General features: G+C 36.6%; 2 protein-coding genes across 4 annotated transcripts in view; one reads left to right on the top strand and one right to left on the bottom strand.

Annotated features, from left to right (window-relative positions):
* LOC125248560 (NACHT, LRR and PYD domains-containing protein 12-like) overlaps positions 1 to 22,321 on the bottom strand; it is a 1,264,817-nt gene that overhangs the window by 211,574 nt on the left and 1,030,922 nt on the right. The window lies entirely within an intron of this gene.
* The window catches only part of slc8a2b (solute carrier family 8 member 2b), a 113,270-nt gene that overhangs the window by 77,389 nt on the left and 13,560 nt on the right, over positions 1 to 22,321 (top strand). For 2 of the 3 annotated variants that reach the window (XM_048160539.1, XM_048160537.1), the window contains exons 2-5: positions 8,841 to 9,310; positions 15,844 to 15,981; positions 20,563 to 20,790; positions 21,789 to 22,133. In XM_048160539.1, the coding sequence (XP_048016496.1) occupies positions 8,933 to 9,310; positions 15,844 to 15,981; positions 20,563 to 20,790; positions 21,789 to 22,133 (1,089 nt within the window). In that variant the 5' untranslated portion in view covers positions 8,841 to 8,932. Of the gene's footprint in view, positions 1 to 8,129; positions 8,606 to 8,840; positions 9,311 to 15,843; positions 15,982 to 20,562; positions 20,791 to 21,788; positions 22,134 to 22,321 lie in introns of those variants that run through there. The other variant, XM_048160538.1, reaches the window with a different exon arrangement.

Raw genomic sequence — 22,321 nt, 5'->3', positions numbered from 1 at the left:
AGATTTTCTTCAAGCATCAAACACTCTACCATCATCAGGCGTTCTTCCATTATCAGACAATCTTCAAGCATCAACCGCTATTCCATCATCAGATGTTCTTCCATTTTCAGACATTCTTCAAGCATCAACTGCTATTCCATCATCAGATGTTCTTCCATTGTCAGACATTCTTCAAGCATCAAACACTCTTCCATCATCAGAAGCTTTCATCATCAGATGTTCTTCAAGCATCAAACGATCTACCATCATCAGACATTCTTCCATTATCAGACATTCTTCAAGCACCAAACGCCCTACTATCATCAGATGTTTTTTCCATTCAGACATTTTCAAGCATCAAACACTCTACCACCATCAGATGCTTTTTATCATCACACATTCTTCAAGCATCAACTGCTCTTCCATCATCAGATGTTCTTCCATTATCAGACATTCTTAAAGCATCAAACACTCTAACATCATCAGACGTAAGGAACATCAGGATTATTCCCTGAAGCCTCAGCAGAATCAGAGGAAACCGCTTCTTATTTAAATGACCTGAAATTAAGCCAGGACATAATCACTTGAGACATTAGCTGCATGTTCTTGTTGTTTTGCAAACACTGCAGTAGCTGCCAAAGGAAATGATTGAATACATAAACAGTCCAGTGAAGGAACAAATAACTGTGGGGTGTCTCGATGTGCACCGGCTCAAAGGGCAGTCACGCAGATTTTAATTATGCAAAATGATTTCAGACATGCAATATGGGCAGCAGGATATGATGTCATGCTCCAGGGCTTCTGTTTTGAATAAATAATAAATAATAATAAATTAACTAAGTTAAAATATTGAATTTACTTCAGTTTTCAGTAACACTGCCATCCATGCACTGAAAGTGCAAAAAAATGCACTTTTCCTTTGAGTTAAGCTTATTTTTTCTTGTTTTAAGCATAAACTCGCTTTAATTTTATGTTTTTTTTTTGTTTGTTTGTTTTTTCAGAAAACAAGAATTAATATCAATTAATTTTGCTTCTTCAGTAAATGTATCTTGGTTTAATAATTTTTAGATATTTGTACTGAAAAACAAAAAATACTGAGTGTTCTTTTGAACTTGTCTTAATGCAAAACAACCAAAATCAGAGGCTGCTCAATGTTTGATTTTCAGCTAAAATCTCAGTCTGTGACATGGATCCTCTGTTGTTGGTTTTATCACTCAACAAATTTGAAAAGAAAAAAAATGTGTGCATATGCTTGTACATATTTAAACACCACTTTTGAGATGGAGCACATGCACTAGGCTCTAGGAGAGAGAATAAACGGCAAAACTTCCAAAACTCAAAGACATTATTCACAGCTTTTTTGCACATAAACATGGCTAAAGCTCTGTTTCCACCTCGTATTAAGATGCGTTTTTTTTAGTGATCCAATCACAAGTGATAAACTGAGACAAATTACCGTTTCCACCTGTTATTAACGTGTTCAAATGCATCTCTTGTGACCACTTGTGTTTGGATTTCATGAGACCCTTCCATCTTAATTCATCACACTCTTCATCACTTTCACGGGAGTAATAATATGAATAATATTGAATGAACGAACCCATGTTATGCGGCTTATGAGTAAGCTGGACAACACATGACTGAAAGGGATGTGTGTTGGGTAAGTTACTCATAATCCATGTGTTTGTACAATGCAGTGAAGTTTGAATGCCTTGTTTTGGTGAGCTTTCTCCCAACAGGTCCCATAATAACCATGTGTTCGGTCAGAAGGCAGAGAGTAGGTGGTCTTCTGTGGTTGTTTTTGCACATTCGACCACATGAGCGTTTACACTATAAAATCAATCCAACCGTGTTGCCAAGTCCATGGTTTTCCCGCGGAATTGGGCTACCTTAACGCTGTTGCCGCAGGTTGTTTTTCATGTCCGCTGGTTAAAGAAACCCCAAATAACATTATATTTAGCCCCTGGAATGCGAATTTGACCAGGTGAATGCCACCAAGAACACGTATTTTTCCCCCCTGAAACGCAATTGGGCTAGTTTTGAGTAGCAATTGGGCGGGTTTTGTTGTGAAAACCTGGCAACCCTGCAATCCGGTCAAATATGTTTTCGACTACTTCTGGAAGTGGTCAAAAGTGGACGAGCACAAAACATTTACATAGACCCCCTTTACATCTGTATTTAGTAGGTCTAGGAGAATAAATCGATTCATCTCGATTCGTGGAATTTTCCGAATGCATCGCGATTCTCTCTTGAATTGATTCTGAGTTTAGTTTTTAACAGCAGATGGCGTTCTAGGCTAGTTTTTAACCGCACACTCAAATGCTCATGAAGAAGAGTGCTCACGCGTTTGGCTAAGTCTGAGAATGTACGCAAGATCGCGATGGATTCTGAAAATCTCAGAGTCGATCCAGAATCATTTCTTGATTCGTGATTCAACGATTTATTGTCACAGCCCCAGTATTTAGCGTATTTAAAAACACATCTAAATGCCAGGTGTAAACAGGGCCTAAGAAGTCAATAGAAACCAGGTTTAAAAAAAAATGAAATGCATTAAAAATATTTATTCAAATTTAAAGTATCTCAGCTTTCTTCCATCCCTCATCACAGACTCCTTCAGCGATTATAAGATGCATTATCATCTTCCTGTACTCGAAAGGTTAAATTGAATTAGATTCAGTCCAGATTCAGCAATGTCTCAGTGGGTTTTTAAAGCACACAGTAAATGTGTGCTGACATGCTCAGTGAAGCACGCCGGGCCTGTAGCTTTCATTTGGACAGCGGCCCTGATATCTGAGGATAGGAATGAGATTTCATCTGGATCAGTTCCATCTCATCCGAATGCTTCAAGAAATATTCTTGGTTTAATGCATATTATGTCAACATGTGTAATGCGTAAGTATTACTGATTATACTTTCATTAGAGTTCAGAATAGTAGAGTATTTTAAATCTGTGCCAGCGACGGAGTCTGTCGACAGAGTTTAAGTTGAGTGTCCTTAAATATATGAATAGATAACGCTGTCTGTTCAGCGTAACATACAGCAACATTTAATGTGTGGGCAATGCATTGTTTTCTGTTTTCTTAATAATTAAATGAACAATAATGCATTTTATTAAGAGCGCCTTCTCATGGCATAGAGTAAAAATGCACAGAAACAGAACAAGAATATAGACATCATTATTGTACATTACAGATCCAAGGTACAAAATGGAAAAAGTCAAAGCTCTTCTAAAGACAAATGTTTCAGGGTTGGATTTAATGAGTCTGTAATGTGTCTGGGTAGTGTGTTTAGGGGCATAAAAAGGAAAAGGCCTCAAGTTTCTCATTTCTACACAAGCAGGCACACATTTATCAGATGGCTGAAGGTCAGCGGCTGAAATGAGCCATGGTGGAGTGTTTCCGGAAAGCGTTTTGGTAGAATAAAGAATTATGTGTAGCCTCGCCGTGGCTTTAAGTGCTTTATCAGTGCTAGTTTGAATAGTTGGACACAACTTGCTTATGTAAGAGTGAACTTCTCAGTCTGTTTGAGAATAGCCTGAAAAGAAATGCTGCATCAGTGTGTGTGTAAATATGTGTGCTGTGGTCAGTGCACACTGGCTTTGGCATGTGAGTGCACTTGCTGAAACAGCTAAATGGATGAATCACTGTGCATGTGGGAATGTTTGTATGTGTGACAGGAGAGCGAGGGAGAGAGGATGCATTATGTTGAATCTTCTGTCCAGGTCACCAAATTTAAAATGAAAAATGTAAGAATTTATATTATGAAGGCTGTTTTTTGCTACATGACAGTTAAGAATCTTTTTTCAGCCGATGGAAGGCAAGCTGAGTGTTTGGGAATCTCCATTTTACTATTTTTGCAGTCTTTATTTTTGCATTCGGTGATGCTAAAAAAGGTTCCATATAGAACCTTAACCCTCTGGTGCTGTTGGGTCATTTTTGACCAAAAAATATTTCATTTTGGGTTTTTTTTGTTTTTTTTTTAGAATTTTTTTACTTCATCGGAATGGTACAAAACTTGATAAAGGTTTTGGCACTTGCTCCGTGAGAGAAAAAAAAAAAAAAAAAAAAAAAAATCATGGACATGATTTGAAAAGATTAAATTGTCCTGAAAAAAATAGTCACACATATATTGTTTGCAGTCAAAAATGAGCACATTGGAAGTGAATGGGAGACAAATTTTATCTAGTGGAAACGTTTGATACTGCGCCCAAACAAAATCTTACCAAAAACTCATTTTTTGAGATATCAATCTCAAATTTGGAAAACACATTGTTTAGATTTATGGCTTTGATTTTTTCTCACAGTTTTGGAGTAAAACGTGTTTTGGAAAATATATATTTCATATAAAATCTAAAAACTAACAGTCTAGTACAGTCTACTAATACTCTAATGACTGCTAGTTGATATGTAGTTGCAAAGTTACTTATAGTTAGTAGAATTTCTAAAGTGGACGATCGAAATAAAGTGTAACCAATAATTTTTTTTTAAATAATTTAAAATATATTTTATGAATAAGGCAGCTTGAAACATACTTTATCACTAGAAAAACATTAGAAGTAAAACCTGAACATGAAAGTATTCATTTCTCCACTTTGGAGTTCTTTAAAATTGAGGGTTCTAAGCTTAACTCAAAAGGGTTCTTTAAAATTGAGTCAAGAATTCTATATAGAACTCCGAAGAACCATAGAAAGAGTGTTATGGTGCAGAAATGACACACTTAACCTTAAAAATATTGTCACAACAGACTAAAGTCAATAATTGACTGAAGGGGAAGGGGAGCCATTTTCATGTGAATTTGGATCCATCAGTAATTTGAAGTAATGTAGTAATTTGCAGATGCTCCTTTAATAATCTGCAGGGTAGGCAAACATTTTTTTTTTTACAAAATAAAATCTAAAAAGCTCCTAATTATGTTTCATTTTCTTGATTTCCTATTGATTTTGTGATTAAAAATTGAAGAAAACATGTTTCCAACAGGTTTTGTGAGATTCATCCAAATATAGGCTTTTAGTCCAATACTTTATTTAGTGTTTTTACTGTTTTATTTACTGTCTTTCTGCTCCATTTCTCTGTGATGCATCACTCTCAGCAACTCTTCAGTGGGGTCGCTATGGAAACGTCCTGGTCATGGGGGGAATATCTATGAGCCGGACCCCCACATTGCAACTTTCTCTCTCTCCTTTCAAAACGCTTTAATAGCTTGATAAACATTGCAAAAACATTAAATGGGACCTATTATGACCTATTACAATGTCTTTATTTTGTTTTTAGGGGGAATATGTTTTCATGCTTGAATGTTCAAAAAACACATTATTTTCTCCATATTCTCCATTGTTGCAGCTCCTCTCTACCCAGTCTGTCAGTAACACTCTGTTTAGTTCCTGTCTTTATGAAGCCCCTCCTTCTGAAAAGCACAATGTGCTCTGATTGGTCAGCTGGACCAGTGTGTTGTGATTGGTCAAGCACTTCAAGCGTGTTTGGGAAATGCCCCACCCCTTACCATAACTGTGAGTTTCAACACACTACTAACTAACTCAACCAGGCCCCGCCCCTTTATTCTGTGTACGCCTTTGGCGGGAATTATTTAAAAGTGGAATATTGTTTAATAACCTTTTCCACTATAAAGAAGCTTTTGTGCAATGGAAATATTCCATGCACGTTTTTCTTAATGGAACCAAAGATGCCAAAAAAGATCCTTTATTTTTAATAGTGTACAAACAATAAAGGCATCCGTTTTTATTGTTTGGCAAGGCAAGCATCACTATTATTATTGCTCATACTTTGGGATAGATGGCTTGTTTTTATGTGTCTTTTTACGTCTCATATCCTGCAGCTCAATTTGGAGTTTGTATTTGTTTGACTTTGAATGAATCACATTTAGTTTTTCTGGTTCTCTCTCAGTGTCTGTTGTTTCATCTTCTCATAAGCAGTGAACAAGATCCCCTCATGCTCTTATGTGATCTCCAAAGCATCTGTTTTGTATCTCCTTTAATATGCCATTTAAAAGAAACATGAGTTCAGTGCAGGTTCTGTCCCTGAGGTGGTTTTGCAGCAGAAACAAACACAGTTTCTTCATCCAGGTTATTTTAGCTCATACCGTATTATGACTCAGTCTTTGCCAGGCTGCTATATTGGGGGATTTGGCTCTCCGCAAATGACAAGCGCGCAGTCAAACGAATGCTGTTACGTCAAGAGAGAGAGATGCTCTGGTAATGAGGGGAAATGATGGGGCAGCCCACTAACCTCCGTGCAACCCATCACTGCGTGAAACACGAGCACAAAGCAGCTCTGTCTTGCTGTTTAGTATTCTGAGTGAGAGCAGAGAGAGCAGTTCAAACTTTGTTTTAGACACAGAGCTACACTGTGATGGAATAAGGCCATTTAGAAAGAGACAATAGAAAGAAAAAGAAGGGTGAGTGAGTATGGATAGTGTGCTCTGAATTTAGAAAAATCTAAATGTCTGTAAACTTATATTTAAAGAGAGAGAGAGAGAAAGAGAGAGAGAGAGAGAGCAGTGCGCCCACTCGCACTCGTGGTTGTGTTATAGATCAACATTAGATTGTGTATGTGTGTGTGTGTGTTGGAAAGAAAAGTCACTAATGAAATCTAATGTCTCAAATGTTTCTCCTAGATAACAATTAGATTACATAGTGTTCTGCTTTTCAGATGTTTCTCCTGAGAAAAACACTTAATAATGTTTAGGAAGAGACCTCGAATGGTGCTCAGATGTGTTATGATATCAAAGTATGCAATCAAATTGCTCAAAGTTTGCTCTTACATAGCTAAGGAGACTTAAAGGGGTTAGTTCACCCAAAAATGATCCCATAATTTACCCACTCTCAAGCCATCCTAGGTGTATATGACTATCTTCTTTCAGTCAAACACAATCTGAGTTATATTTAAAAACATCCTGGCTTTTCTAAGTGTTATAATGGTAGTACAATTACCCAAGTTTTTGAAGCTCATAAAAAGTGCATCCATCCATCATAAAAATAATCCATACAGCTCCAGGGGGTTAATAAATGCCTTCTGAAGCAAAGCGTTTTTGTAAGAAAAATATCCATATTTATAACTTTACAAACTATAATCACTGGCTTCAGTGATCACTACAACAGTCTAGTTCCCGTGGAAGAGTGAGCATTATGTCTTGATGAACACGTCTAAAACGATCATTTTTAGAGAGAAATTTCAGAGGATTTTGATATAGAAGAAGAGCTTGAGTTTGTTGCTCAGCCATGTCTGTTTTGAACCACAAGAGACATCTACTCTTACGCTACTCCTACATCCTAAGTCGTACTTCGGGTCAAAGGTCACTCTTCCACTGGAACTTGACTTGTGTACGGCCGTTGCTGGAAAAAAGTGATTAGTTTATAATAAGTTAGTTATAAATATGGATATTTTTCTTTCAAAATTGCATCACTTCATTTCAGAAGGCCTTTATTAACCCCCAGGAATCATATAGATTACTTTTATGATGGGTAACATTCACTCCCATTATAAAGCTGGGAAGAGCCAGGATATTTTTAATATAACACTGAAAACTCTGTTCGTCTGAAAAAAGAAAGTCATATACACCTAGGATGGCTTGAGGGTGAGTAAATCATGGGATAATTTTCATTTTTGGGTGAAATAACCCTTTAATGTGGTTCTCCTGAAATTTAACGACAGTGTCGATATTGTTCACAATAGCTAAAACTATTAAAAAAAAATGATTTTGGTAATTAAAATAAAGTTTAGATAAAAAATTAATTGCCTTAGCAATTAACTTATATAGGTTCAAGATGAAGTTTACGAAAACTAAAACTTTAATATATATATATATATATATATATATATATATATATATATATATATAAAAATATATATATATTATAAAAATAATAAAATTGAGAAGCACAAACATTTTGAATGCTAAAATTGAAATGAAATCTGAGAACATAAAAAGCTAGCTTTGATATATTAATACATTTTATAATAATATGTAAATGATATTAAAATAACACTGGTACTAAAAAAAAGCTAGGAGAATTCGACCAAAAATGCTTGCGTTCATAAATATTTAATGTGAAAAAATGCACAAATGAGATCTCTTCTCTAATATTTGTGCGATGGATATCCACATTGATTTTATAGCTCTATTCTCCTCATCCTCATCAACAATCTTTTCATTTGTTTTTCTCCTCCTAAGATATTTGAGAAGAAACATTTGAGTCGAAATTGATGCTTGCAATGAAACATAACTGAGTACTCCATTTCTAGTCTCTAAAGCTTTGATAGAGCAACATCTGAGCATTAAAAGTTTCCTTTTGTTGTGTGTGTGTTTGTGTGACTCTATGTGGAAGTGCTGGAAGGTTTTTGAGTATCTGAGCTAATAAAAGCCTTGCAAACACAGATGTCCCTCTCTGAGACCTGCAGAGGACATAATCCTCCATCCTGGCAACATTTCGACTGTTATTTCTTTCTTATTTGAGTTCTCCATCCCTTCTCGAAGTCCTGTTGCTAAGCTCTTAAAAAAAAAAAAAAAATCCCATCCATCATCATCAGCAGTAGGTTTTGTCCTTGTAACCGTGTTTCGCCTCATGAAAGCAATCATTTTCATTGCCTACGCAGTCTATTCTTCTACCAAGGTCTGTTTCTGCATCTCACATGTTTTTTTATAATCATCTACTTGATTTACTCCTCTATAAAAGCGAGCGGGAGCAGCTCTGTACAAAGCTGCAGCCTGGAGATATTTATGTTGGATTGCGAATGCTGTTCTTCTAAAGCTGCTTGAGATTTGTTTTTCTGATGATGACATTTACAGATGCATTTTCGGTTGCTTTTCTTGCCATTAAAGTTCTGTTCTTTACTCTTTTTCCCTAGGTCCCCTGGTGGGCTGGTTCCTCTCCGTGTTGAATCACCTCCTTTATTTCTTCTCCTCCTCTGAACTCCGGAAGCCCTTGAGGAGTGAGACCATGGCACCGCTTTCCTCTCGACGCTCTTCTATCCTCTTTCTGTGTCTCGCCCTCGTCCTTTCTTTGCCCCCATCCTGTTCTTCTGAATCCCAGCGTGAAGAGCCGTCTCTCCAGCCCTCCGTTGCTCCAGAGGTTCCCTCAGAGCTCTACAGTAACCTGACCAACAACAGCAACGGCACCGCTCTGAACAAACCATGCAGCGAACCTGTGGAGTGCAGGCCTGGAATCGTCCTGCCCATATGGAAGCCTATCAATCCCAGTCTAGGAGAGCAGATCGTCCGGGCCGTCGTGTATTTCGTCTCGCTCATGTACATGTTTCTGGGAGTGTCCATCATCGCTGACAGATTCATGGCATCCATCGAGGTCATCACGTCACAGGTGAGTTGCACTCGTCATTCTCAATCCCTGCATGTGAAAATTACTACTCTTTATTTGCAATAATTGCAAAATTGTAGTATCCTAGTTCCCGTCTACCAGCATGGGGGTTTATGAAGCAGAAAATTATCTTCTGCCTCACTTGCATTTGCATTTAGTGCTTCTGCTAATTAAATCAGAGTACCTATTATATTTATTTTTATCTTCATCTTTCTTTAATGTGCAATGTTGCTGTTTGAGAAAACACGCAAAGTCACAAAGTCCCCTCCAGCAGGAGTTATTCTCTATATCAGTGTCACTGTTTCTGAACTCCCTAAAAAACTCCTCCATTGTAGTCTTGAGATTTCTTCCAGGAACACATCACAATATTCCTCATTTAAATAATTCCTGCCAAGGCAAATGCAAAATAAAGGGGCTAGGCCTTAAGGTTTTTGATGAAAACATTCCAGGATTTTTCTCAAACGGTTGAAGGTCAAAATTACAGTTTCATTACAGCTTCAAAGCGTTCTACACGATCCCAGACGAGGAATAAGGGTCTTATCTAGAGAAAACATCACTCATTTTCTAAAAAAATTTAAAATTATATACGTTTTAACCATAAATGCTCATCTTGAACTAGCTCTCTTCTTCTTCTTCTTCTTCACTATTAGAATTCCAGCAGTGTAGACACTGCTAAGTGTATTACTGCCCTCCACAGGTCAATGTTTGAACTAATTGTTATATACTTGCACTAGCATATGTATATGACAATTTAGTTCAAACTTTGACCTGAGGAGTGTCTAAAGAACATGTTATGACTGATAGTATTGGGTAAACAAATAGGTTTTGAGTTGTGATTTAAATGCAGAGAGTGAGGTTATTGTCTTTAGTGCTAGTGGTATAATTAAAATGACCTGCCGCCCATTGAAGATAGCTGAAATCTAGGTACAATAAGAAGTTCGGGTAGGGGAAGATAGGGGTAATATGAGTAGATAGTTTAGTGTGGGTTAATATTCTTGCAGCAGAATTTTGAATGTATTGTAAACTAGAAATAGAGTGCAATGGTAATCCGGCAAAAAGAGCCTTACAGTAGTCGAGGCGTGATGTAATAAAAGCATGCACTAATGATTCAGCATCTTTTGGGGAAACATAAGCACGAAGTAGGGCTAAGCGGCAAAGCTGGAAAAATGCAGCTCTGGAAAGTTTACTAATGTAAACATCCAGAGTCAATGAATGATCAAAGTAACGCCTACATTTCTGACAGTAGCCGATGGGAAAATTGTTGTAGCATCAAAAAGGACATAATATTGCCTCTTTAACATAATATGAGGCTGTTCTTGGGCGTTTTATTGTTGGGTTCATTAACCAGTCAATATTGTTGAACATTCAGTAAATAACTGTTAAATTTATCATGTATGTTAAAGGAATAGTTCATACAAAATTCAAAATTCTTTAATTATTTACTCATTCTCATGTCATTCCAAACCCGTGTGATGCTGTTTTTTTACTAAAGCATTTTCATGCAGAATATTAACAAGACTTTATAGTGACCTTGATTGCCCAGAACAGACAAAAAAACATTTCAAATAGTCTATTTTCAAATCTTCTGAAACGGTAGTATGGCACTAGCAACATTAAGGTTATGGGTTTGATGTTATGGAGTGCATAAATGTATATCTTGTATAGTAAATAAGTTGATTTGGATAAAAGTATTTGCCATATTTAAAATTTAAGTTGGTATTCACTATAAATGCCATTCTCTATTCAAACTGATGCATTTGGTTATGAAAACCATATAATTATATTAATTTATAGAATAAAGTTATTGTATGGCTTTGGAAAACTCATATGAGTCATATGGAGTATTTTGATTTTTATGGTTTATTTGGTGTTTTTAGAGCTTGACAGCTCCTTCTGGAATGTTAAAAAAGAGCAAAGTGAAGATTAATAAAAAGTTTTCATTTTTATTTAATGGGAAAAGAAACTGCATATGGGTTTGGAACAATGTGAGGGCGAGTAAACAAAGACAAAACGTTTGGGTGAACTCTTCCTTTAAAAGCATAGCCTTCACCTGAGTTCGAGTTTAGCTAGTAATTGCCGTTATTAAAATAAAAACAATCGTGACTGTTTCTCCAGCCTCTGAACGTTTAATGGGATGCAAATGCTTGCAGTGTGCTTGATGTTTTTCTTTCTTTCTGCTAAAACGACTGACTCGTCAACACTTGTCAAGGGCAGATCGCCTACTCTTATCACCTCCGCTGACTCATGCACCATAAACCTGTCGAAAGAGGAAAATTAGCCAAAATACTTTTATAAAGGAGGCTAGTTTTCCTTTAGTTCTTTTATTTTGCCAGTAAGTTTGTTTCCCAGACAGAAATAAAAATAAATCTAACTTTATATGAATAGCTGTTGAATTTTAAATAGCCAGATGTAGCAATTTTCACACAGCTATCATCCTAACTCCAAAATACTTTCATAAATCTGGAATACAATAAAATTAAATGCTGCACCATCACGGTACAGTCACAATCATCTGCTTTCCAGCTTCATGGAGAGAATTAGAGAGTATTGCATCATGTGATTGTCAGTGTTTTTATTGTTAACTAAATCTGAAATAAAAATAAATTAAAGCTATATAGAAATATAAAAAAATACTAATAAAAATACTAAAAGTACAACACAGTTACTAAAGAACTTATACTAAAATTGGAAACTGAAAATATAAAAATAAAAGCTAATTTAAAACATTAATAAACACTATAATAGTTTATAAACTAGAAAGTAAAGTTTGTTGAGACAAACTGTTTTGTTGGCTTGACAAAGCCTCCTCTGAAAATTTTTATAAGCTTCCTAGCTTGTTTTATCATGTTATTAGCAGGTTTTAATACATTGCTAGCATAAATTAACATGTTGTTAGTATGTTGTTAACATGAATTACCATATTACTAAAATGTTTTAACTAAATGCTAACATGAATGAGCTTGTTGCTAGAATGAATTAGCACATTGTTAGCATTTTTACTGTTGTTAGCATGTTTTATCACATTGTTAGCATATTTTAGCATGTTGCTAAGATTTATAACCATGTCACTACCATGTTTTTGCATGATGTTAACAAGAAATAACATGTTGCTAGCATATGTTTTAGCATTTTGTTAACATGAATTAGCATGTTTGCTAACATGATTTAACACATTGTTAACATGTTGCTAGCATTTAGTATGTTGCTGGCTTGTTTTTTTAAGCATGTTGTTAGCATGTTAACATGATTGAACATGTTTAGGCCATGTTTTTAACATTTTAACACATTGCTAACATGTTTTAGCATATATCTAGCATTATTAACGTTGTTTACATATTTAGCATGTTGCTACCATGATTAACATGTTACTAGCATGGTAACATGTTTTAACATATTCTTCACAAGTTTTAATATGGATAAGCATGTTACTACCATGTTTTAGCACGTTCCTAACAAGAATTAACATATTGTTAGCATGTTTAGCACAGCTGCTAACATGAATTAGCATTGTGCTAACATGATTTAACATATTAACATATTGCTAGCATCATGTTGCCATGATTAGCATGTTGCTAGCATGATTGAACATGTTTAGAGCATGTAGTTAGCATGAATAGAAAATCAATTTAAAAATTAAGAAACTATATAGATGTTTTAAATAAATAAAAAAATAAAAAATGACAAAAACAGCAAAATTACAAAACCTTTAACTATAATTAAAAATGAAAAAATAAAAACTAATTGAAAATATTAACAAAAACTTTAATAGTATATCACTGATAAAATAACTCTGGTACAAACAAAATAGCATCCAAATGTTAATCTTATCTGGCTAACATCGTTCTTTAGCGAGGATTCAGTCGCTCTGTTTCTCTGCAGTGACTAAATCAGCCTTGCGTCCTTTGCAAAATCAAAGCCAACAGCTCTGAGTCCACCTCATTAATCAAAGCGTTCCCTAGAAAGAATCTCATACACCTTTGTCAAAACACGAGGATGCGTCTGCAGGGTCATGGGAAATGCAAGTGTGAAAATGGCACCAGAGACGACCAAAAATAGTCTGGAGATGTTGGCGAAGGAAGGAGTGTTGTGGAGGGTGTGTTTGGCCTGTCAGCGGCTGCGTTTGCACTTCAAGGCCTCGAGCACAGAGCTAATATTTTGAAACATCTCTGAGCCTGTTTATTGTGCACATTTTGTTTTTGCAGTTTGTATGCATGTTGGTGTTGACGATGGACACTGCGCAACTCTGAGTCATAAAGAAAAGAGAAGAATCGTGAGGTTGTGGACCATCATCAGGAGTCTGTGTCCATTCTTGCCTTGAGCGTCTCACTCATCCACACTTAGACTGCCTTAAATGCATCATTCTGAACTGTAGTCATAATTTCTGTAATGCGAGTTGCAAATGAATACAGTTTCCAGCTCTGCAGTTGTACTGAATCAGAGGCTGTGCCACACACACTTTAGAGCCTCCAGGCCAAACCAGGCAGAAAAACTAGACTTGAACTCTTCCCTCTCAAAGAAACAACTGAACCGTGAGAGTTTGTCTGACTCCAGGTGCAATGAAAGTGCAAACAATAAAAACACAATGCCAGAATTACGATCCCTGACAGCACAGCAGTGCATTATTGAGTTGAGGAGTGTGAGTATGTTGGTTGTCTGTGCCTCAGGGTTTTTATACAGTTTGGCATCTCTCCACTAGACTAGAAAACAAAACGAAATTTGCAATGGAGCAAAAACAACATTGTGACTGTGACTGCTTTAAAATTAGTCTGAAGCCTCAACCAACCGATTATGCATTTGTTTGAATAAACCTGATTTTCAACATATCAGTTGCCAAATACTGAGCAAACATTATGTCGCCCTAATTAATATTCATGAGCATGGCTGTTAACGTTTATAATGGACCACGCCCCTTCAAGAAAGTGTTTTGCATAATTCAGACTTCTTTTCAAATCATTATTTCGAATTTGAATTGACCGCACCTACAGGAATTTGAACTGAAATGACACAAAGAGGAATTTAATGTGTTCTAAGTGAATTCAGAACAAGTAATGCATTCTGGGAAATGGAGTTTTCTTCCACCCTGGTCCATATATAAAGATATATAGAAATAGATATATAGATTAAACACTAATATCTAGTTAAAATGTTATTATATATTATTAAAAATTAAGTAAGTAGTTGTGCTTCATGTGTTTTATTTGTGATAACACAATGAAACATGTCAAATTGTTCTGACAATTTTTGGCCTTATGAACACACTCAAAAACAAGAGAGAACTGATGAAATATTAAAGGGGTGGTTGATTATGATTTGACTTTTTTAACTTTAGTTAGTGTGTAATGTTGCTGTTTGAGCATGAACAACATCTGCAAAGTTACGACGCTCAAAGTTCAATGCAAAGGGAGATATGGTATGGACTACAACGAGCTTCTTCTAAAATTTACATAACCCCCGCCCCCGAGAACACACAACAAAGGGAATGAGGCCATGTTGTGCTGCTTTAGAAAAGGGGAAGAGTTGTTGTAGTAGAGTGTTGTTGTCATGCCGTCATTTTACGCCGGACTGCTTCACAAACGAGGGTCAATTCAATGCTGGATTTGCACAAAAGATTAACATGACGGCACATGCTAGTTGATGAGTTGAATCAACTTCACAGCAACTACATAAATTTATCCACTAACCGTTCAGAAATGTCCGGTTTCAGTTGTAACTTCTTCCTGAGTCTCTCCATCAGTGTCGACTCCGGTTTGAACAATGTAAGGCTGAACACCGTTACTGACAATCCTCATTTTGGCTGCATGAGATTCTCCAGCTTTGTTGTCGTTGAGCAACCGAAGTGTGAGCTGTTAAAGCTCCGCCCTCTTCTGGAAAGGGGGCGGGAGCAGCAGCTCATTTGCATTTAAAGGGACACACACAAAAACCGTGTGTTTTTGCTCACACCCAAATAGGGGGGGCATTGTGGGGTGTTTTGAGCTGAAACTTCACAGACACATTCTGGGGACACCAGAGACTTATATTACATCTTATAAAAGGGGCATTATAGGTCCCCTTTAATAACTGATTATGTTGTAGTCAATGTATGCTTTTTCCTGTGAGCATTTTTTAAAAATGTTTTATTTGCATTGTGAAATTAAACCTGTAGCTGTAGGTTGCCTTTTTTGCCAAATGATTTTGTCAGATAAATACCTTATTCAAGTTTAGTGTTTTGTTCTTCCCTCATATTTAAAAATGATAAAATATTTTCCTCATATTTTGATGTACTTGTAGGGTCATTAAAAACAAATATCCCCTCTGGCTATCACTTTTTTTCCACTACTGAATAGCAAATATTATATCCATTAATTTTTCCATTTTGACCTACTTTCATACATTCAAAGTTGAACTGCATTTCTGCATTCTGTTTGGTTCCTCAATTCAAATTCAATTCCGTTCTAAATGGTGCACGACCCTGTTGTAAGAACCTGTCAGGCTTTAGTTAGCAATAAGCTGCAAGTTAGCTGTCTGTTTTCTTAACATGTTCCCTTCTGATCACGCAGGAAAAAGAAGTGACCATCACCATGCCCAGTGGAGAAACGTCAGTGGCCACTGTGAGAATCTGGAACGAGACCGTGTCCAATTTGACCCTGATGGCACTTGGTTCATCTGCCCCTGAAATTCTCCTGTCGGTTATTGAGGTGGGTGAGACATTTAAAAGACAAATGTACTTGTTGGGAAGCTTTTTTTGTAACAATTAACTGCTTAACGACTAATTGCATTCACAGCAGATGGCTAAACCCTCATTAGCGTAGCCTGAGGTTTTACCATTTCATTAGCAACATTACCACTCATAATTTAAGTGCTGCTTTGTCTGATCATTCCGTTTGCATTGAAGCACGATCTATCCATAATTTATAGACTCATGAAATGAAATGTATACATTTTGTGGCTTTAGCTTTGGCTTCAAGCTGCGAGAATTTTAAGCATTTTAAAATGTACTGTCTTTCTGTTTTTCTGGGAAAATTTATATAAATATTGTGACTCATCTAGCTCACAGGGGCACATAAAAAATGTTGATATAATACAAGAAACTTTCTAAAGTACTTGCATTAGCAAGTGGCATGTCATGGATTTGCCAGGCTGTGATGCAGGGTTATTATTGTTAACTAAATTTAAACCCATAAAAACATTTTCATTATTTTCAAATTTTATTCAATTTTTATTACTTCAGCTAGTTAACAAGGCAACATTTCTCATTTTTGTTCAGTTTAAGTTGATGTACTAAAATAACTAAAACTTAATTAAAACTACTGTATATATGCTGCATTCATGCCATGTCGTAATTACCATAATTTCAAGATGACAACATGGTCAGGTGATACAAGTAGGAGCTCTCAGAAAATTCCAGCTTACAAGCTGTAATTATGAGCGTTATGAGGATGTTAACACGTTTTACAAGTTGAAATCTCAAAATTACGGTAATTACGACATGGTGTGACTGCACCTATAAACAAAATGAATAACAATGACAAAAGAATTCTACATATTTAACAAAAATAAACTAAAACAGAAAACATACTAATAAAATGTAAATAACCAATATCACATGAGTTAAAACAACCAGTCCCTTTCAATTTGCTGCAGACTCACTCATAAAGTCTTTGCATCTAATGGTGTAATAATGTAACTTTCACAGAAGTCTATATCATGATCACTAGGGGTAGTTTACTGACTTCAAAATCTTTAAATCCTTACATACACATATCCTTACATAAGAAATTATAAGTAGCCTACTTTTTTAAATAATTACAAATTGAAAACATTACTAAATTAAAACAAGTTTAAGAATTTTAAAGCTGTAGTCCGCAACTTTTTTTGGTTAAAAATTATCCAAAATCAATTTTTGAGCAAGTACATAACCAACCAGTGTTCAAAACTATCTAATTTTCTTGTCTCGATTCACAACGGTAAACTTGTAATAATGTTTTATAATAAGAGCGACATGGCGGATTTCCGCAGGAAATTTGAGCATGCAGCAGTTCCTCTGTGCGTCATTACGTCACGTCCGTAAACAGAAAGGGAGGAGTAACAATAAAAGTTATAGGCAGTGCTCAGAGTATCATAAGCTACAATAGAGAGAATAAGATACACAGTCATGCAATATATGCAATATACACATAATATACACATAGTCACGCAATGCTGATGTTGTTAACATTAACAATTTGAGAACAATATAACAGTAATAATAATTTGCACGGTTTGGTGTGATCAGAGCAAAGCGTTCGTTAGATTTAATCATCATTGGCTGCGTGATTTATTGTAGGCCTGATGCTTTTTTCCTCAGTTGGTCAGAACAAAAGTGGCATTAATGTTACTTACTTGTTCAGATGATATTTTCCAGTGAAAATTCTTATATTGGTCATACTTTCAAGACGCTGAATCTGTGATTCTGAAGTACAGTATCCACACCGGTGCGGTGACTGACAGCAAGCATTAGATTCATCCGCGCTGACGAGCTGTGCCGACGCACAACGCATGTACAGATAACTGTTCCGCATATGACTGCAATTGCAGGTTTTAAACAAGAGATGGAGACAAAGAGGAAAAATCGCAGACTGCAGATTTAAACTTAGGCTATATAACTTCAAAACATACAAGCAAGTAGCAAATAACAAAGAGGAGCAAAGAAACATTACAAGCAATAAACAAATAGTGCTTTTAACTGGTTGTGTTTACATTCATTTTATGTCATAATAAAACTATTTTGAGACACAAGTGCATTAAACCACTTACACAGAGTCGCGCACAGCCACATGCATGAGCACTCTTCACAAAAGCATGTGTCAGCATTTGAAATTGAAAGCAGCCTCCTGATTTGCTCTGGAACAAGTAATAGATTAATAAGATAAAAGATTGCCCATTTGATATACTCCAATAAATTATATCTCGTTTAACCACTATCTACAGCCAGCGGCAAATTCCCAAAGGACTGGCCGAGATAAAGCTGTTCTCAGTGGGTACACGAGCTCTGAATGGCTGCTGACGGCCTGGAGCTCAAATCTCCGAAAGCATCTAAACAAATTTTAAAATAGGTGCTATGTTTTATACATTAGGGGCTTTCGCACCAGAGGAACCTTTTCATAGTTCCTAGAACTATTGGCGGAAATACCCGGATTCGCACCGCAGGAACTAGGAATGATTTTAGTTCTTGGAACTCCTTTTGGGGGAACTCCTACTTCAGAGCAGGGTCTAAACCAGCACTATAGGAACTATCAGTGACGTAAGTGTACGTTGATTGGTCAAACACGTCAAACACCAGCACCTGGCATTTTAAAAAACAGTGTAAACATATTTACTTCACGAACATGGAAAACAGCGATAACAGCATTTACCTGCTGTCTGCAGGGTTGTGTTCTTTTCTCCACCTCGATAATATGTAATACTGAAAGTTGTCATAGGAAATTTCATCTCTTAGCCCCACTTTTTACTCTTTCAGTCACGTAAATTGTGCTTTTACATTCCATTTCTGTTTTCACGAAACCCATGACACATAACAAACACAGCTCCAATCACGGCGTCTTCCATCCACCGGTGTTTTTAGTGTTTGTAAATGCCTCACTTAAAGACGCCACTGTTGGCCGATTCAGAGTTCATATTCCCGGTGCGAATGCAACCAGGAACATGGCCCGGGGGAGAAATAGGAGAAGTATCCTAGTGGCTAGTTCCTATAACTGAGTTCCTAGAACTATTCGGTGAGAAAGCCGAAAGGTCTACATTCTGTAACACAACAACTGTATTATTTGTAAAAAACATGGTGGAATTGCTTGACTGCCATGACATTTGCCACAAGTGGAGTGATACAAACGGTGAAAGTTCCAGTGCTGATACTGGGGGAATATCGCATGGCTGGAAAAGGCTCTCAGTCAATCAGATCTAAGAACCAGAACGAATTGTTGTATAATTCAGTATATTAATAAAATCAATAATATTATATCATATTGGACATAAGTCTAAGCTGGTTTGTCAGTCTTAGCTGGTCTCTCAGCTTTTGCACACTTTTTGCAGTTTTTGTTCAGCAGGGAACTTTGTTTCAGTAGTATGTATGCAAAAACAGGACAGAAAGTGTTTGTCATACCATTTTGATGGGTTAAACAGTTTCTTAGCCCTTAAAGATGAAGATGGTTAGAGAGATGCATGCTGATCGCTGCTCTCACTAATGAGCGTCCAGATCATGTTTATTAATGAGACGCTGGTTCGTTTCTTGTCGTCCACCGCAGGGAATCAACCACTGTCTCAGATCTGTGTGACTCTGCCTGCAGGAGACGCTCACCGCTGTGTTGGCTAACATTTAGCACGTCAGCTGAGCTTTATTGTCTCACATTTGTCTCTCCACGTTGTTTGTCACTCTGCATCACTAGATCTAATGTGTTAGGACATCAGTCAGGACACAGTGTTTCACTCAAGGGTTTCACGCACACAGTGGGATTATTGTTGTACGGCAAACACATCTAAACAACGCAATCACAATGCATCGTTCATCTTGAAAAATTGCAGTGAAGGAGATGCAGTCAGGCAGATTTAGGCATCAGAAGTGTGAAATCTTATTGCAAGCTCAGCTGGAAAGAAGACACAGGGTGAATTATCTGTTTGTCACAGACCGATCCCAAAGGTTCTCATCTGCTAGTGTAGATATAGAGAGATATCAGTGATAGAGCCACAGGCATAGATAACAAACACCTGCGTGCTTTTCATTTCATTCTTTTTCTTGTTTTATCTCCCCCAAGGACATTCGCTCCATTTTCAAGGATGTTCAGTGAATGTGACATCTGCAGATGCATTGAATGCTACTGAATCTGAATAACACCCATTTCTCATTGATCTGATGTTAAGGGGAAAGTGACACAATCTGTCTGTTGTTTAATTGTTCTGACTGTTCTGTCATTTAATTGAACCATTTAAACTCTGATGTGTTCGTGTAGGCCGAATGCTGAGCTCCATTAAATGTGGAACGTGTGAATTTACAACTTTCTAATTGGAAAACACTACTTGTGAAGTCACTAGTAATGTGCACTAATAAAGTAAATTGATTTCATGACGACTTTAACTTCCAGCAAATGAAATGCTACACAACATTGCTTGGTTTCTATTTTTGTTGTGTCATGCTGGGTAGCCCCACCCACAATGAAATCTCATTGGTTCTTAATTCTGCTCCACATTGTACTGTATAAATGAGATGTGTTCTGATTGGCTGTGATTTTGTCATGTGTGTTTTTCAGGTGTGTGGTCATGGTTTTGAGTCCGGTGAGCTGGGTCCAGGCACCATTGTGGGCAGCGCTGCCTTTAATATGTTTGTGATCATTGGAATCTGCGTGTGGGTGATTCCTGACGGCGAGGTGAGGAAGATCAAACATCTGAGAGTCTTCTTCATCACCGCGTTCTGGAGTATCTTCGCTTACATCTGGCTCTACCTGATCCTGTCCGTCATCTCGCCTGGAATCGTGGAGGTGTGTGTGTGTGTGTGGTTCCTGGTAAACCCTACATTTACCCCACAAGGTTGGCAATATAAAAATAATTTTATGAGTGAGTGAATCTCACAAAACCATATTAGGTCGAGGTCATATTTCATCCCTAAAATCAGTAAAATATACATTATTTTTTATTTGTGATCAAGTTGTTATTGTTTTAAAATGTACACATAAATTTTGTTACATGCAAAATAACATACAGTACATGCATATAATACAAAAAATAACACTTAAAACAAATGATATACAATTGCCAAAGCCTTACAGACATTAGAGAAGATATTTTGTATTGTGACATAATTTCATAATAATTAAGATAATTTCACCCCAAATCCCTTTAGTAGTTGTCTAAAAAAAATTCATTCTCATTACTGAAATGTAAAAAAATATGATATACAGTAATGAGAATCTGATGAGAATCACCATTGAGAATTAACAGTCTGGAGATGTTATTATGAGAATTTAGCAGTGAATTAGTCATGAAAATAATACAAAGCTATGGGGAAGAACAGCTTACTGATCATAAAAAAGGACTTTATTTTCTTAATACAATATATAATATCTATTTTTTTATAATATCTGTTTTTTTTATGTTAACTTGAAATGTGACCAAGACATGTTGTTGGCAGATTTATATATATATATATATATATATATATATATATATATATACAAGAACAATATGTGTGTGACAAACAATCTCTGCTTTATTAAGTCACACAAAATGATTATAAATGTTGTCTATCTACTGGTCCTTCAGACAACACAACCATATTGAGTCATTTGTAATGGTAAAGTGAGCTGGTACAGAACCGTTTGTCTCTGTTTAATGTAGCTTTGCTTGGTTTGTATCAGACTGTTTGTTTTTCTTGGCATTTTCTTTTGCTTGCTGTGGTCTTTTCTCTCCAAAGCACTAAACTGTGTTTGTTTACTTTGTGTATTTGCTGTATTGGTGTGTGTGCGTGTACGTTTTGTAGATATGGGAAGCTCTGGTCACTCTCTGCTATTTCCCTGTGTGTGTGATTCTGGCTTGGATCGCTGACCGACGCCTCCTTTTCTACAAGTACATGTCCAAACGGTACCGTGCTGACAAAAGAACAGGTGTTGTTGTGGAGACTGAGGGGGAAATGACCCCCAAAGGTATGGAGATGATGATGGACGGCAAGTTTCCACTGAGGGGCGGAGCCATAGGGATCAGCACACAGGAACATTACCAGGATGGAACCAGCAACACAACAAGCACCATGGCAACTCTACCCAACTCCAACAGCACGACCGTTTACATGGAAAGTGTCAAGGACCTGGACGAGAGCCGTAAAGAAGTGAGAAAAGACACATGCACTCATTTAAACAAATATTTATGCATTGATACTCACACACAGAACTTTAAAAGTTCACCTTGGTTGACATGTTTTTCATCCTGACAATCCAAGACACCGTACTAAAAAGTGTTTCAGGGGAATGCAAAAGTTTTACGGGTAAACACAAAGTTTCTCGGGGGGGAAACAAA

This window comes from Megalobrama amblycephala, linkage group LG16 (assembly GCF_018812025.1).
Source record: "Megalobrama amblycephala isolate DHTTF-2021 linkage group LG16, ASM1881202v1, whole genome shotgun sequence".
NCBI lineage: Eukaryota > Metazoa > Chordata > Actinopteri > Cypriniformes > Xenocyprididae > Megalobrama > Megalobrama amblycephala.
Note: the sequence above shows the minus strand (reverse complement) of the source record. Positions and strands in the feature narration are given on the sequence as shown.